Consider the following 15,949-nt stretch of genomic DNA (forward strand, 5'->3'; position numbering starts at 1 on the left):
CAAGGACAAATTTGTACAGATACTCCTTCTTCCCTAGTGCTATTAGGGCATGGAATGGGTTGCCTGAGCTAGCCAGGAAAACCAGTGACTTGACAGGAGGCCAATTCAAGGAAAGCGCAAACAGGGACGTTCTCGTATAACTTGACGACACACTTTCACGAGGACCTCAGAACAGTGAAGAATAGATGGGAAGAGGCTTCGGGCATTGCTAGTGACAGAGACATCTCGCCGCCCAATATGCAATAGATCAGCGGTTCTCAACCTTTTATGATCGGCGACCCCTTTTTACAATCCCCCACTCTTCAGCGACCCCCCCCCCACACTCACACACATACAGCAATAGAAGAATAGACAATAACAATTTTTAACAATTAATAATTTTCGATGGTCTTAGGCGACCCCTGGCAAATCGTCAATCGACCCCCAAGGGGTCGGGACCCACAGGTTGAGAACCCCTGCAATAGATGAAAATCTCTTATCAGATGCGTTTACAATCTCAATCAAGTAGGACTTCACTTCTACACGCTGAATGGGGAAATATATGAAGTTGTTGTCATCTGTGCACAATAACAAGAAACTGTTGAACAAATGTAAAAACAAAACCAAAAGATTTTATAAACAAATGATTTAGTCTATAAAGTTTTTTAAGAAAAAATATTTAATCTAGATCCAATGTAACTAGTATTTTACAAAATAAAAACAATAACATTTTTACTTGTCTGAATAGTGTTTATCTTATTATGTGCTTGAGTCTAGACATGACGAAGGTAGTAAGTAGTTGGAACGTACTCTACATTTACTCTTGTCTTGGTAAGTATCATTACATATTGTCCACGAGTTCGAAGATTTCTTTAAAAAGTGCAGTGTATCACTTGACCCAGAATCGACCTACATATTTTGTCACAAAAGATGCGAACAAATCATTTGTTAAGTTAATATATGTTGTCTTGTATTTGTCTGCACACATTTTTTGGTTAGTATTTTCCTTGGGGTTTCCAATGTGTCATGCAAACTTTGTAAGCGTATTTTAACTGGCTATTTCAAAGGTCCATTTGCATAATCTTCAAATAGAAAAAAAGAAAACCTAATAAAACACTCAGAAAGACACAAATGTAAAGCCACATTTCTTTACCATATGCTATTAGCTATTAGAGCATGAAATGGATTGCCTGAGTCAGCCAGGAAAAACAATGATTTGGCAGAATTTAATTCATTGGTTAACATGCATGATTAGATTGACCTAGGAACACGCGTTGGACGCAATTATATTTTTTGAAGTAACGTCTGTATTTGATTTTTTACCTTTACCTATCCCTTAGACTGTTGGACCGTTGGGGCACCAAGCAAGATTTGTCGACCATCTTTTTCCATTCCTCTCTTTCCTTTGCCCTGTTTAGAACCTCTTTCAATGGCAGGCTCGTCCATTCTTTAATGTTGTCCTCCCATCGCTTTCTCTGTCAGCCTCTTCTTTTTCCTGGTACTGTTCCCTGAAGGAAGGTCTTTGCGAGCCCCGAAGATCTTGTAATATGGCCATAGATTCGATAAGATGAGTAAATCTCATCTATGTCCCTGAAAGTAAACAGGCAAACTGACGAAGATGGTGTAAGCACACCTCTGTTACCCCGTCCTCCTAGCGACTTGCCAAAAATGATCCCCTTTGAAAATCGTTATCCTCCGTCCGGGATAAGTGCCCGACCCAACGCAGCTGTCGGAATAAATCCCTAGGTGAGTACTGCTTCTACTCTGTCCTCATGGCTGGATTTAAGTGAGAGGCAGGAGAAACAATTGCTCCGTGGCCTCCACAAGAGAGGATCCTCCACAAAATACGTTTTAAAAAAATCTGAATTTTGACAGGTCATAAACTATGACATTTTTGTAAACATTTTTTTTTTTAGCATTACAGTAAAAATACTTTAAATCTTACGGATGACAACACTGTTCGCTTGTAAAAAGATAGTGAAGTTCACCCTTCAGACTTTGTGGCCTATAGGGCAGATGATGTAAAGGTCAATCTGATTATATGGCCTACGTCTCTCCTTTTATTATGCTTTATATTTATTTAACACCACTTCTGGTGTTTAGTAAAGTGTCTGCTGAGTGATAATTAAACATCTACTCTTTACTTGACTTGATGTCGCGTAAGTCTACTACTGAGTACTAGGACTATGTATACAATAGCACAACAAACATTCAACGAGGGTTTCAAGATTCAACGAGAGTTTCATGTGGCCAGCACAACGACCAACCGCCTTTTTTTTCCCCCAACTAATGTCAGGTACCCATAAGAGCTGAGTGGACTCAGAAGCGACCAAAGATCCCGGAATTAAAGATCCCAGTCTTCATCAGGGCTCGAACCCGGGACCCAGTTTGGAAAGCCAAACGCTTTACCGCTCAGCCACTCAGTCTAAATATAATTAAAAAGTAATGTTAGCTTTAGTGCATTTTAGTATTTCGGTATATCCGCATATGTTGTAATTTTCCTTTTATGTTTTCAGTTAGACATGACATTGCCAGTAATGGAGTTGGAAATATAGGTATGGTAAATATGTATATTTTTTTGAAAAATGTTTTTTAAAAAAATGTTGATTTATTTTTTTTGTAAATAATAAAATTCCCTTGCAGACCTATCGATCTATATGACAGATGATGTAAGGGTCTTTGGCCCACGGTTAACAAGGGTGTCATGTGGCCAGCACAACGACCAACCACCTTTACTTTCCCGGACTGTCAGGTACCCAAGCCCCCAATTTAAAATATACCCATAGATCAATGAGTTCTGTCTGAGGCGTTAAAGGATCTGACAGAACAGAGGTAGCATTGCCACGTCATCCTCTAGATAAGCTACTCTATACTTCGTCTTAAGCAGAGAAAGGTAGCTTTGTGACGTCATTTGAGCAGCTCTTTCTGTTTCCTTTTGATAGAAACCGAACTCTGCATTGCTCGTCCACAAGTGCGGAGGGCAATAGTTCCAATCAAGCATTACATTTCTGTGGGGTGCATCAGGAATGTGGATTTAATTTGTAGTGCGATTCCCATTAGAGGAATTAATTCGTGTGATTGCATCTTTTGTGTTCAGTGACTTGGGTCTTCTCTGTGGCAATGATAAGGTGTTGATGATATTGGAAAGAAAGGGCGTTTATTTTATGTATATTTTAAAAAAAATTTTATACTTGTATATTGAACAAGTAAGAGCAGTTCCATTCGTTAGCTACATGTTTTGCTTGTGCAATTGTGTACATGTTTTGGATGTTGCTTCGGAGTTGAGGATAATCTGCTTCCTGGTCCGGGTCTCCCACAGGGTCGGGAGGCATGGTAGCGGGCAGGATACGATCATGGTACCATGTACACACCCACACGACACTCTGTGGGTTGCGATGGTGTGAGTACTAATGTGGTATTGCAAATCATTTTTAAAGATAATTTTCATGTTGTTTTTTTGGTAGCTGGCTCATCGACTTTTGGGAAGACCTACGCAATAGCCTTGCCCTGCATTAAGAACGCCGAGACCCAAGTGCACTTTCATCTGATGACTATCACTTATGAGACATTTTACGTAAGTCAAGTTCAAGGTTAGTTAAGTCCTTAACAAATACCACTCTCTGTCACACACGCACTGTGCATAATTACTGATTTGCATGAGTTATATAATAAACATTAATATAGGGTAATTAGTTGTTACCTACTTTGAGTTTGTTACAGTAATAGAGATGTTGCATTTTTTTGTTCTTCCATGTCGGCAGGACTCACCATTTAAATATTATGGCCTTATTCATTTTATTGTTATTAATATGTAAAAAATGTTCTAGATCTATACATCTTGAATCAATAGAAAATGTTACCATAAAAATAATTCATTTAAGGCTATGGCTGTTTTAGAAGATGTACTATATCTAGGACTAAATCTAAGATGTCTAGATCAAGTACTAGATGCTCTAGATCTAGATTGTCGTCTTATTATAGGGAAATATAGCCATTGTTCTATTTGTAAGACCATAGCCACGTGACTTAGCTTAAAGTAGGTCATATTTATTTATGTATTTATTTATTTATCTCCCTGTAACACGCTTGTTCTCCACCACCTTCAGGTCTCGGATCATGTTGAAATTTTGCTTATTTATTCCTAGTCCATGACAATACCATGGCTGCCTGGTCGGGATGGCTGCCTGGTCGTGCGGTTTGCGCGCTGGTCTGTCGTTCGGATTTATCGACGGTCGAGGGTTCAAACCCTGCCCGCTCCCATCCCCCGTCGTCCTGCGGGAGGTTTGGACTAGGAAGTCAACTATCTTCAACTCTGAAGGAACATCCGAAACATGTAAACATTTTTACAAACCTACAATACACAATCAATCAGAAATAAAACCCTACCATCTTGAGATAAATAGCTATAAATAGCGGTTCTTCCCCTTTGATAAACATTTTTTTTTTTTTTAAAGTTTTATTTTTTCTTTTGCTTAAAGGTCGAATGTGGTCGGTGACGGTAGTTAGGGCGTTACTCTAATATCTAAAAATCTCCCATTGGACTTTTCCCACAAGGTGAACTTTACATCTCACTGGCGTAATGAAAACAATGATTTTGCGAGGTTTCAACTGTCGAGGAATAAGCAACATGTGGTAAAAACGTCCCTTGTTTATAGGTAAGTGATATGGTGACTGTGACACTGCTTAGGTAGACTGTTTGGCTGAGTGTCGTAAAGTCTAGTTCGAATCCCGAGTCAAGATGAGTTGTGTTTGCTAAGCACATAAAGGTAGCAAGTAAACCTCTCAAATACCCCTCCACCTAATTTCAAATAAGTTTGAACCAAAGTGCACATTTTAAAACTTTACCTATCCCTTAGTGACAGTCTGTTGGACCGTTGGGACACCACACAAGATCTGTTGACCGTCCTTCTCCAATCTCTGTCTTTTGTCCTAGACAGGACAATGGCAGGCTGCCCACTCCTTTATATTGCCTTCTCTGTCTACCTCTACATCTCTTTTCTGGTACTGTTCCCTGAAGGAATGTCTTACGAGCCCTGAGGACCTTGTGATGTGACCATAGAATTTTGGTTATATGATCAGGAAGCGGAATATACAAAACTAACACATATGACAACACTTGAAATAAGGAGATAGAGAAAAAGAGGGAGAGAAAGAGAGAGAAAACGAGAGAGAGAGAGAGAGAGATAGAGAGAGATAGAGAGAGAAAGAGATAGAGAGAGAAATAGAGATAGAGAGATAGAGTGAGATAGAGAGAGAGAGATAGAGAGAGAGAGAGAGAGAGAAAGAGAGAGAGAGATATAGAGAGAGACATAGAAAGAGAGAGAGAGAGAGAGAGAGGGAGGGAGAGAGAGAGAGAGAGATAGAGAGAGAGAGAGAGATAGAGAGAGAAATAGAGATAGAGAGAGAGATAGAGAGAGATAGAGAGATAGAGATAGAGAGAGAGAGAGAGAAAGAGAGAGAGAAAGAGAGAGAGAGAGAAGGAGAGATAGAGAGAGAGGTAGAAAGAGAAAGAGAGAAGGGGAAGAGAGAACAATTACAACGATACTAGAACGAATAATCAGCAGAGCAAAATATCAAAATGAGGCAAACAGTGTAATTAATGAAGTTTATAAACAAATAACATTAAATACAAAACATTCTTTATGCATTCTTTGTATAGGAATTTATAACTTTATTCATGGATATTTTTACAATCAAGTTAATAACTGTAATCTGCTTTTTGAGTTTCAATTTTTTAAGATTCTTTTATTAAAAGACACAAATTAAAATTACAGAAGAAACTGCTATGATCAAATGACGATTCTACATGATGAATAGAGATGAAAAGGTACATATCTGCATTTTAATACAATCAGTTACAATATAAAAACTTGCGGTATGCGCGCTGGACTGTCGTTCGTTCGACTCGATGGTCCCGGCTTCATACCCAGCCAGCTTCCACCCGCGTAGTCCTGCGGGAGGTTTGGACTAGGCAGTAGATTATATCTAACTCTGAAGCATGTCAAACATTTTACAAACATTTTTATAAATGTGTGTTTTCTCTCGTGTAGCTCTGACTCCGAAGTCGAATTAAGATGGACCTACTTCCTGACGGCCATTTTCCCATTTCAAGTCACGTGTTACGCCCAAGGCAAGCCTGACGCGTTCATAGAGAGTTTTTTGGCGCTCCCCCTGGAGGCCTGGGGTAAAGTTTATGTCGTCAGTACCACAAAGTGAGTAGTCTGCTAATAATTACAGTATCTTTTGTCTTAATTACGGAATAGTTTTCTGTATTACTGTGCGTTTTTAGCTCAATTACAGTATACTTCATCTGAACTACAATGCGCTGTAACTCAATTACAGTATATCTTAACTCAATTGCGATATATAACAGCTCAATAACATTAATACCATTAGTTCAATTACAGTACGTTTCAACTCATTATTCATATACTATCACAGTACATTGTAGCTCGATCTATATATATATATATAATTCTCTTCTTCGCTCAAGAGTTTTTGGACGAGAAGATAGAGTTATCCCACAAACTTTACGAGCCCTGCGTGTAGCGAAGTCATACAGTTTATCGTGAAAATTGTATTTCCTACATAAGGCTAGTTAAGTTATATTTTACATAGATTAAAGTATATTTTAGCTTTAGTGGGTATACATTTAACATACTTAAGAAAAAAGACAAAGCTTATATGAAGTGTAATTGTATCAATTAGTTTGTATCATTCATGTTATCAAATTTGTGATACATCTAGAACTACAAGACTAAGACTAAGACTGCTTTATTCATCCTTATGGAGATTAGCTGTGGTTGCAACATGAAACAAGAACAAGATATGCCGAAGTTTGGTTAGACATGCCATGGAAGTGGCTAGATCTTGACCAGTTATGTGGCATACGTGCGTACGCCCAACCACAGAGCTTCTTTCCAGGGATTTTCAAAGTGAATGTTTCGGCCACTCAGGCCCCAGTGATGATGTCCTTCCTGCTCTGTTTTTTAAATAGGAGTTGATCTCCGGCCCCAGTGATGATGTCCTTCCTGCTCTGTTTTTTAAAATAGGAGTTGATCTCCGGCCCCAGTGATGATTACGCTATATCCGCACTATTTAATACGTACATAAAAAAATCATAAGAATCCTTTGTTATGGCACGATTAGCAATGAATGATTTGTTTCGGAACTAGGGAAAGTTTTTTACTTAGTGACAATCACGTGACTTTAAAAAGAAGGACAGGGTTTTAGAGGAAGAACGAAATAGACGTCGACATAAACAGAAGGCCTTCATGTCATTGTAGAACTAAGTAGCATTTTATGAACGTAGCTGACATTCGATGGTTCCCTTCATAATTATTAAACTTGTCTGATATTGTGATGTACTTGTTCAGTCTGTCTTGAGGTCAACTCTAGATGACTTGAATTTCAATTAATTATTCTGCAAGCGTTTGAGTTTTATTGTTCGGGTGTATTCAATGTAGTTGATCAACAATACACAATAAACAAGACGATAGATTTAACGAGTAAAGAGATGTGGTCAACATTGATGAACAATTCATAAGATATTTATTCCAAGAAAAGGCCACAGTAAAAGTCTCTGTCAACTAAACACGTCTTTACCCTAGAGAATTCTATCGCTAACTGATGTTCCAGTCTCTAACCCAACATATCCCAAACGTCACTAGTCCCGTTCAATATACGTCTTCTATGGTGCGTCGCTAAATAACTAATACTATAAACAAGGTGTCTAACAATATTCACCATCAGCGTCGACTAACTTCTTTTGATTGTTCAGCCCTTAGCCGCTGTTAATGAATTGTACATTTTGTTAAGTGTTACCTCCGTTTCGTTTGGTTGCATTCGACACCGCTGAAGTGACTAACACAGTCCATTTGTGTTTACCTTATCTAAATCCTGATCTCTTTCTCTTTCAACAGTTGCAGAGCTTCGTTGCAAGTGATTAACTCTTTCTCTCCATAATTACTTACCACATTCTGGTGGAATCAACGTTGGTATCGCCTGTTAGGAGAGAAAGAGTTAACGGTCCCCAAAGGTCAGACGGCCATTTATAATTACCGTAACTAGCTCCAAATATCTTGCTCTGTCGACAGTTACATGACTTCGTTGTAAATTAGTAACGGTCCCAAAGGTTATTTCTCATTACTGTATCTAAATCTTGATCTCTTGGTCTGTCAACAGTTACTGGGATTATTTATGGTGTAATAACGGTCCCAAAGTCATAACGTGATTTATGTTGACCGTATCGCAATCCATATCTCTTGGTCTGTCAACAGTTACAGAGCTTCGTTGCAAATTATTAACGGTGCCAAAGGTCAGAAGGTCACTGTGTTGCTAGGTTACGTAAGCAAGAAATACTACGCCCTTTTTAAAAACATTGAGTTTGGCAGCAACGTAACGAAATCCATCTACCTGGAAAGGTAAATACTATAATTGCCTCCCTTGGTCTTAAAACAAAATATAGCTTTTATATTTTGTTTTGTTTGTAAAATGTTTTACATGTTTTGGATGTTCCTTCAGAGAGCTGAAGATAGTTTACTTCATAGTCCAAACCTTCCTGCAGGACGACGGGGGATGGGAGCGGGCAGGGTCTGAACCCTCGACCGTCGATAAATCCGAACGACAGTCCAGCGCGCAAACCGCACGACCAGGCAGCCATCCTTACTTATCGTTACTTTCATGCCTTTAGAATACTTCGAGCGCTGTGGTCCTATCTCATTAGTGGACCAGTGGGGGAGAGAGTATCTATAGTCATAGGTTTGGTCTAGTATGCAATAATATTTAAGTCTAATCCAACTGCAGAAGCATTTAAAAGAAACCAACAAAACAAAATGTAACGGTATTACTAAAATAATTGTATTATCATTATTTTTTTTTGTCTATTATTTTTCACCAGTTTTCAAGCACTTAGTATACAATTATGTCATGGGGCCAAAGAGAGCGGAGCTTTCACAGGTAAAACTTTGGTTTCACAGGTAAAACTTTGGTTTCACAGGTAAAACTTTGTTTTCACAGGTAAAACTTTGGTTTCACAGGTAAAACTTTGGTTTCACAGGTAAAACTCTGGTTTCACAGGTAAAACTTTGGTTTCACAGATAAAACTTTGGTTTCACAGGTAAAACTTTGGTTTCAAAGGTAAAACTTTGGTTTCACAGGTAAAACTTTGGTTTCATATGGATCAGTTTAGTCAGAGGGAAACTTCCTTTTCAAATAGTGTTTCACACATATTTTGAGTTAATAGAAATCTAGTTAGTCTACTAAACAAATTTCGGACACTCATTTGAAGACCCCCCCCCCCTCAAAGTGAGGGCCCGGGGGAATTTTCAAATTCGGACCCCGATCCCCCCACCCTAGCTACGCCAATGTAATGGGTTTGTGCTTCTTTTCAACAGGCTCGAATGTTAATGCTGATAATCCTATAGCAGTTGTTTGCGGTTCGTGTTACATAGCAGGAACCTCCAGTTGTAAACAGGGACTGTCACTTGGTGAGTACAACCAGCAGTGATCATCACAGCGAGCAATAGATTGTAATTTACATACAGATATAAGTAATATAGTCTTCCTCATCTAGCCAGCTTACTTAGCTTTTGACGCTATCTTCTTAGTTCTAATATATAAAGCAGGTTTGGTTTGGTTTTAGGCACATCGGCACAATTTTAGGCCGTGTCGTGCCTGCATTCCCTTAAGGACTGCTCTCTCTCTCTCTCTACATACCAAGGGCTAAAATTCTATAGAGTTAAATCATTAAAATCAAGGTCTATTCACAGTTGAAATAGTAAAGGTAGTAAAAATTTAATAGTTTGGTAAAAATCTAATGTAAATAGTACATGTTCACAAATTCATAAATCAGATCTTCGCAGACAACCCCACTTCCCGGATAAAGCCCAGTACCTTCCCAGGGTCGACATTATCGAATATATAGAAAATATATAAAGCAGAAAGTAAGGTATATGTATGTATGTTGGTATGAAAGTATGCGTTTATGTATGTATGTATGTGTGTATGAATTTAGGAAATTTAGGCACCGGATATTTAGGCATCGCGTATTTACGGATATTTAGGCACCGGATATTTAGGCACCCGGAAATTTAGGCACCCGGATATTTAGGCACCCGGAAATTTAGGCACCCGGATAATTAGGCACCCGGAAATTTAGGCACCGGATAATTAGGCACTTTTTGACAAGGCGGAAAATTAGGCACCGGATAATTAGGCACTCTTTAATTAGCGACCTTAATTTTGAAAGTAGTTTTAAAATGTTAACGTATATGTTATCCTAAGGCTATGGGCTATAGGTGACGTTATCAAAAAAATAGCAACCATAACGATTCTAACTGAATTTTCATGATATAAAAGAAAAACTGACAAAACGAGGAAAAAAATGACAATCGTGAGAATGTGTGGAAAAAATGACTACGGATTAATAGTCATTATAAAATATAGACCTCACAGGATTCAGGGAAGGGGAGGTAGAGTTGATTCTCTTCTCATTGCTTCCTGACCTTAGCCCTTCCCCCTCTACGCACTCCCACTAAAGGAAGTGCCTAAATTTTCGGGTGCCTAATTATCCGGGTGCCTAAATTTCAGGGTGCCTAAATATCCGGGTGCCTAAATTTCCGGGTGCCTAAATTTCCGGTGCCTAAATATCCAGTGCCTAATTATCCGGTGCTTAAATTTCCAGATACCATGTGTGTATGTATGTATTGTTACGTCTCTCCTACTACTATTCAGGCTCTCTTCCAACTGCACCACACGACACAACGAACATTAAAGAACCTCACAACTCATCAGGGCTCCAAAGTATCAGTCAGTTTAATTTCAAAAACATCACATTTGGCAACAACACTAATACTGTCTTTACAAAAACCTAGTCTTGCTCCGCCTGACTCCACACACCGTGCTGGTTCTCGTCTCGTCTTGGTCACATTGCGAGGTAACGTGAAGTGAAGTGATTCTGACACACTCGCTCTTATATAGTGTCTCTACTGGCCTCGAACCTTTTTGACCACTCCAGTTGATCACTTTCGCCGTGACTTGCGTGCGTAATATTTACGACACTGGTCCTTGCCGAACTGGCATGTACTGTCACTGGTCTCGGTTGACCTCTCGTCCTGCGCTGGACTGTGGCGATTCGGGTAGGCTAAAAACACACTGCACTACCCCCATCTGTGTCACCACCAGGTTTACAACAGTACGTATGTATATGTTTTTGTATGTATGTATGTATATGTTTTTGTATGTATGTATTGTATGTCCCAAATAAAAATCAAAACATTTGACCAAATTTGATAATACTTGGCATAAATGTTCTTTAGATCATTGTGTATGCAGTGAATGTTTGATGTCCCTACCACGACCGGGAAAAGGGGGGGAGGGGAGGGGCAAAATAAAAAAAAAAAAAAAGCTAAATTTAGGTCTATCTTTTAGAGAACGAAACTTTTTCAACAAATCGGGTAAACCCGTTTTCACAGTACCGGTACTTTCTATTTGATATGAAAAAATCGGAATAACAGGTACACCCATTTTCGCAATGTATTTTTATTTTCGTGGCAAAAGAAAAAAAAAATGAATAGCCAAGTTTGACATATATCTAAATACAATCCACTAGATTAATAATACCAAAACTAACGCCCCAGAGTCCGCGGGTCAAACTAACGCCCCAGAGTCCGCGGGTCATATCCGGCTAGTTAACTGATTTTGGTTTGAATTGCAGACATGCCTCCCACTAGTTCAGAGTTTCTGACGAGCTACATTGCTGCCAAACCCGAGGGATTTCCAGGCTACTTTCTAGTCATCGCCTTTGAGTATCTAACCTCGTTCTCTGTCAGTGGAAGCACTATGAATGCAGATATGAACATGGCGTCTGGGGAGACTTTCAAAAAAGTAATTGTAGAATAGAATCGTGCCATCTTCTCTCTTTCTCTCTTTCTTTCTCTCCCTTTCTTTTTCTCTCTCCCTCGGTCTCTCTCTCTCTTTCTCCGGTCATTCTGTAAGATCTAAAATATAATAACTTGCTTCCACTGTTGCGCTTGTCTTTAATCAACAAATGAATACATATCTAAATTTAGAGTGGTTTAAGTGGAAAGGCTCATTTATTTGGTCGAGATCCATACTGTATCAGAGAGGGACCAGTATTTAAACTGTTCAAACTGCTTTTCTTTTTTTTTGTCCCTGTTTCTATCTATCTATCTATCTATCTGTCTGTCTGTCTGTCTGTCTGTCTGTCTGTCTATCTATCTATCTATCTATCTATCTATCTATCTATCTATCTATCTATCTGTCTGTCAGTCTATCTATCTATCTATCTATCTATCTATCTATCTATCTATCTATCTATCTATCTATCTATCTATCTATCTGTCTGTCTGTCTGTCTGTCTGTCTGTCTGTCAGTCTATCTTATCTATCTATCTATCTATCTATCTATCTATCTATCTATCTATCTATCTATCTATCTATATATCTATCTATCTATCTATCTGTCTGTCTGTCTGTCTGTCTGTCCGACTATCTGTCTGTCTGTCTGTCTGTCTATCTATCTATCTATCTATCTATCTGACTGTATTTGTCTGTCTGCGTTTGTCCTCTGTCTGCTAGTTTGTTTTTCTGTCTTTTGTTTGTCGATTTATCCACCAATATACCTACCTACCTAGCTGACTATCAACCTACTTCCCTTACTACCTAACCAACTTCTTACTTACCTATTTACATACTTACTTACCTACATACCTATCTACCTACCTACTTACCTACCTACGTAGCTACCTCTACCTACATACCTATCTACCTACCTACGTAGCTACCTCTACCTACATACATATCTACCTACCTACTTACCTACTTACCTAGCTACCTCTACCTACATACCTATCTACCTACCTACTTACTTACTTACCTACCTAGCTACCCCCTACCTACATACCTATCTACCTACCTAGTTACCCCCTACCTACATACGTATCTACCTACCTACTTACCTACCTACGTAGCTACCTCTACCTACATACCTGTCTACCTACCTACTTACCTACCTACGTAGCTACCCCTACCTACATACATATCTACCTACCGACTTACCTACCTTCCTAGCTACCCCCTAGCTCCATACATATCTACCTACCTACTTACCTACCTACCTACCTACATACTTACCTACCTCTCTTCTTTCCTTCCTACTTACCTACTGACTTACATACCGACCTACCTGCCTCAGTGCCTTCCAATCTCTCATAGGAACCATGACGAGTCATTGCTCATGTTATTAAGTTGATAGACGCGTGTGCTCAGAGTTTCACCATTGAACGAAAATGAGACACGAATAAATGTGCGCAACTCTGGGTGAAAATGTATTTTCTACTTCAGAAACCTGTTTTTTCAAAATTCCCAAACACACAACTCTATCTACATGTCTGCGTCGTGCTGTCAAAACATGCCCACACCACTGGCATAGGTTATTAGATCCAAGCCCTCCAAGAAATCCCCCCAATCCCTCCAAGCCCAATACGAAATCCCCCCAAGCCCCCCAAGCCCACCAAGAAATCCCCCCAATCCCCCCAAGCCCACCAAGAAATCCCCCAAGCCCTCCAAGCCCACCAAGAAATCTCCCCCCCCCAAGCCCTACAAGCCCACAAAGAACCCCCCCTCAAGCCCTCCAATCCCACCAAGAAATCTCCCCCTCCCAAGCCCTACAAGCCCACCAAGAAATCCCTCCAAGAAATCCACCCAAGCCCTCGTAGTCCACCTAGAAATCCCTCCAAGCCCTCCAAGAAATCCCCCCAAGCCCTCCAAGAAATCCCCCAAGCCCTCGAAGAAATCTTCCAAGCCCACATAGAAATCCCCCAAGCCCTCCAAGCCCACCAAGAAATCCCCGCAAGCCCTCCAAGTCCACCAAGCCCTCCAAGCCCACCAAGAAATCCCCCCAAGCCCTCCAAGAAATCCCCCACCTAGAAATCCCTCCAAGCCCTCCAAGAAATCCCCCAAGCCCTCGAAGAAATCTTCCAAGCCCACATAGAAATCCCCCAAGCCCTCCAACCCCTTCGAGAAATCCCCCCAAGCCCTCCAAGCCCACCAAGAAATCCCCGCAAGCCCTCCAAGCCCACCAAGAAATCCCCGCAAGCCCTCCAAGCCCACCAAGAAATCCCCGCAAGCCCTCCAAGCCCACCAAGAAATCCCCCCAAGCCCTCCAAGCCCACCAAGAAATCCCCGCAAGCCCTGCAAGCCCTCCAAGCCCACCAAGCCCACCAAGAAATCCCCCCAAGCCCTCCAAGCCCACCAAGAAATCCCCGCAAGCCCTGCAAGCCCTCCAAGCCCACCAAGAAATCCCCCCAAGCCCTCCAAGCCCACCAAGAAATCCCCCGAGCCCTCCAAGAAATCCCCCCAAGCCCTCCAAGCCCACCAAGAAATCCCCGCAAGCCCTGCAAGCCCACCAAGCCCACCAAGCCCACCAAGAAATCCCCCCAAGCCCTCCAAGCCCACCAAGAAATCCCCGCAAGCCCTGCAAGCCCTCCAAGCCCACCAAGAAATCCCCGCAAGCCCTGCAAGCCCTCCAAGCCCACCAAGAAATCCCCGCAAGCCCTGCAAGCCCTCCAAGCCCACCAAGCCCACCAAGAAATCCCCCCAAGCCCTCCAAGCCCACCAAGAAATCCCCCGAGCCCTCCAAGAAATCCCCCCAAGCCCTCCAAGCCCACCTAGAAATCATGTTTTTTTTCTACCTTCGTGACCAACAGCTTGAGAGTCTGGAAGGTCCTCACGTGATCAAGTCTAAAGACAAGAAGAAACCGATTCTGGTGGTCGTGTACTTCAAGTCAACATGCCGCGTAAGAAACGATGACGCAATAACCAGCTTAAGTTACATCATACCAACTGGATTACTGATGGATAATTATTACTGGCAGTAAGTGAAATGAGATTTTGAACTTTAATTAGTGCAAACTTAATCAATCAACACAGGCGAGCATCCGGTTAATCAGGGTACTTTGTCTTCCTTTAGTAAAGTTTATATTTTTTTTTTCATTTGTTGTTATTATGATCACATTATGGCGAGTGTTTTTTTTTTTAAATCTCTACTGCTTTTTTTCTGTTGCTCTTAACTATCAAACTTCCCATAGTGTGGGTGAAGGGGAATTCCTCACCGTAATATCCTCTTATCTTATAAGTTACAGACGCCACTCCAAAGAAGATGATTAGTGATGTATATTAACCGAGCAATTTAACTCTGATAAGTCGTTGGTTTTCTAGGCTGATTCAGGCAACCGATTCCATGCTCTCGTATGTGGGGTTGACTACGAAAATTTGTTTTGAGAAATTGTAAATATATATTTACAACAGAGTTTTATTAAATTATATACGCTTTTACTTTTGTTTACTATTAGCGCTATGACTGGACCTTATCTTTAATAACTTAGCTGTATAACATTTAGCTCTTGAGCTATAAAGGGGAAGTAACTCTCGATGATTTATGGGCACGACAAGGCCAAAATTGTGCCAAAAACCCAAAATACCAAATATCAAATATCATAGCACTTGGTGTTGACGATGGTCGTTGACTTGTGGCACCAAACTGCTGGTAGACAGCTAAACCGCAGTAGGCGTATTATTATATCTCAACTTTTAAAACTAACTTGAATATCTTCTTTCGTGAACAATATACACAAATTTAACTTGAGATGAAATGAAATCAATGTAGTAGACTTTAGAAATAATATATAATGGTGTTCTGAAGTTCTGAACTATATCTAACTCAATACAATGACACGTTTTTTTCAGTCTAGAAATGTAGAGTGGTCGCCCCTATCTAAGACCGATAACGACACTGACGTTTATCTTGCATCATTCACAACCACCGTCACCAGGGGCGGACTGGGTGTCAAAATCGGCCCGGGCATTTCTATAAAATTTGGCCCACAAATTCTCTATCATGTGATGGGCATCCATGTCTAGGTGTATCAGTCCTTAAAAATCATTGTTAA

General features: G+C 40.4%; 1 protein-coding gene across 2 annotated transcripts in view; it reads left to right on the forward strand.

Annotated features, from left to right (window-relative positions):
- The first annotated feature begins 622 nt into the window (after positions 1 to 622).
- LOC106079134 (uncharacterized) overlaps positions 623 to 15,949 on the forward strand; it is a 54,989-nt gene continuing 39,662 nt past the window's right edge. For both annotated transcript variants that reach the window (XM_056017894.1, XM_056017895.1), the window contains exons 1-10: positions 623 to 810; positions 2,496 to 2,534; positions 3,444 to 3,553; positions 4,534 to 4,634; positions 6,030 to 6,191; positions 8,259 to 8,402; positions 8,879 to 8,937; positions 9,375 to 9,467; positions 11,696 to 11,865; positions 14,708 to 14,874. In XM_056017894.1, coding sequence (XP_055873869.1) covers positions 741 to 810; positions 2,496 to 2,534; positions 3,444 to 3,553; positions 4,534 to 4,634; positions 6,030 to 6,191; positions 8,259 to 8,402; positions 8,879 to 8,937; positions 9,375 to 9,467; positions 11,696 to 11,865; positions 14,708 to 14,874 — 1,115 coding nt within the window. In that variant the 5' untranslated portion in view covers positions 623 to 740. The remainder of the gene's footprint in view (positions 811 to 2,495; positions 2,535 to 3,443; positions 3,554 to 4,533; positions 4,635 to 6,029; positions 6,192 to 8,258; positions 8,403 to 8,878; positions 8,938 to 9,374; positions 9,468 to 11,695; positions 11,866 to 14,707; positions 14,875 to 15,949) is intronic.

The sequence above is a fragment of the Biomphalaria glabrata genome, chromosome 18 (genome assembly GCF_947242115.1).
Source record: "Biomphalaria glabrata chromosome 18, xgBioGlab47.1, whole genome shotgun sequence".
In the NCBI taxonomy this organism is placed as follows: domain Eukaryota; kingdom Metazoa; phylum Mollusca; class Gastropoda; family Planorbidae; genus Biomphalaria; species Biomphalaria glabrata.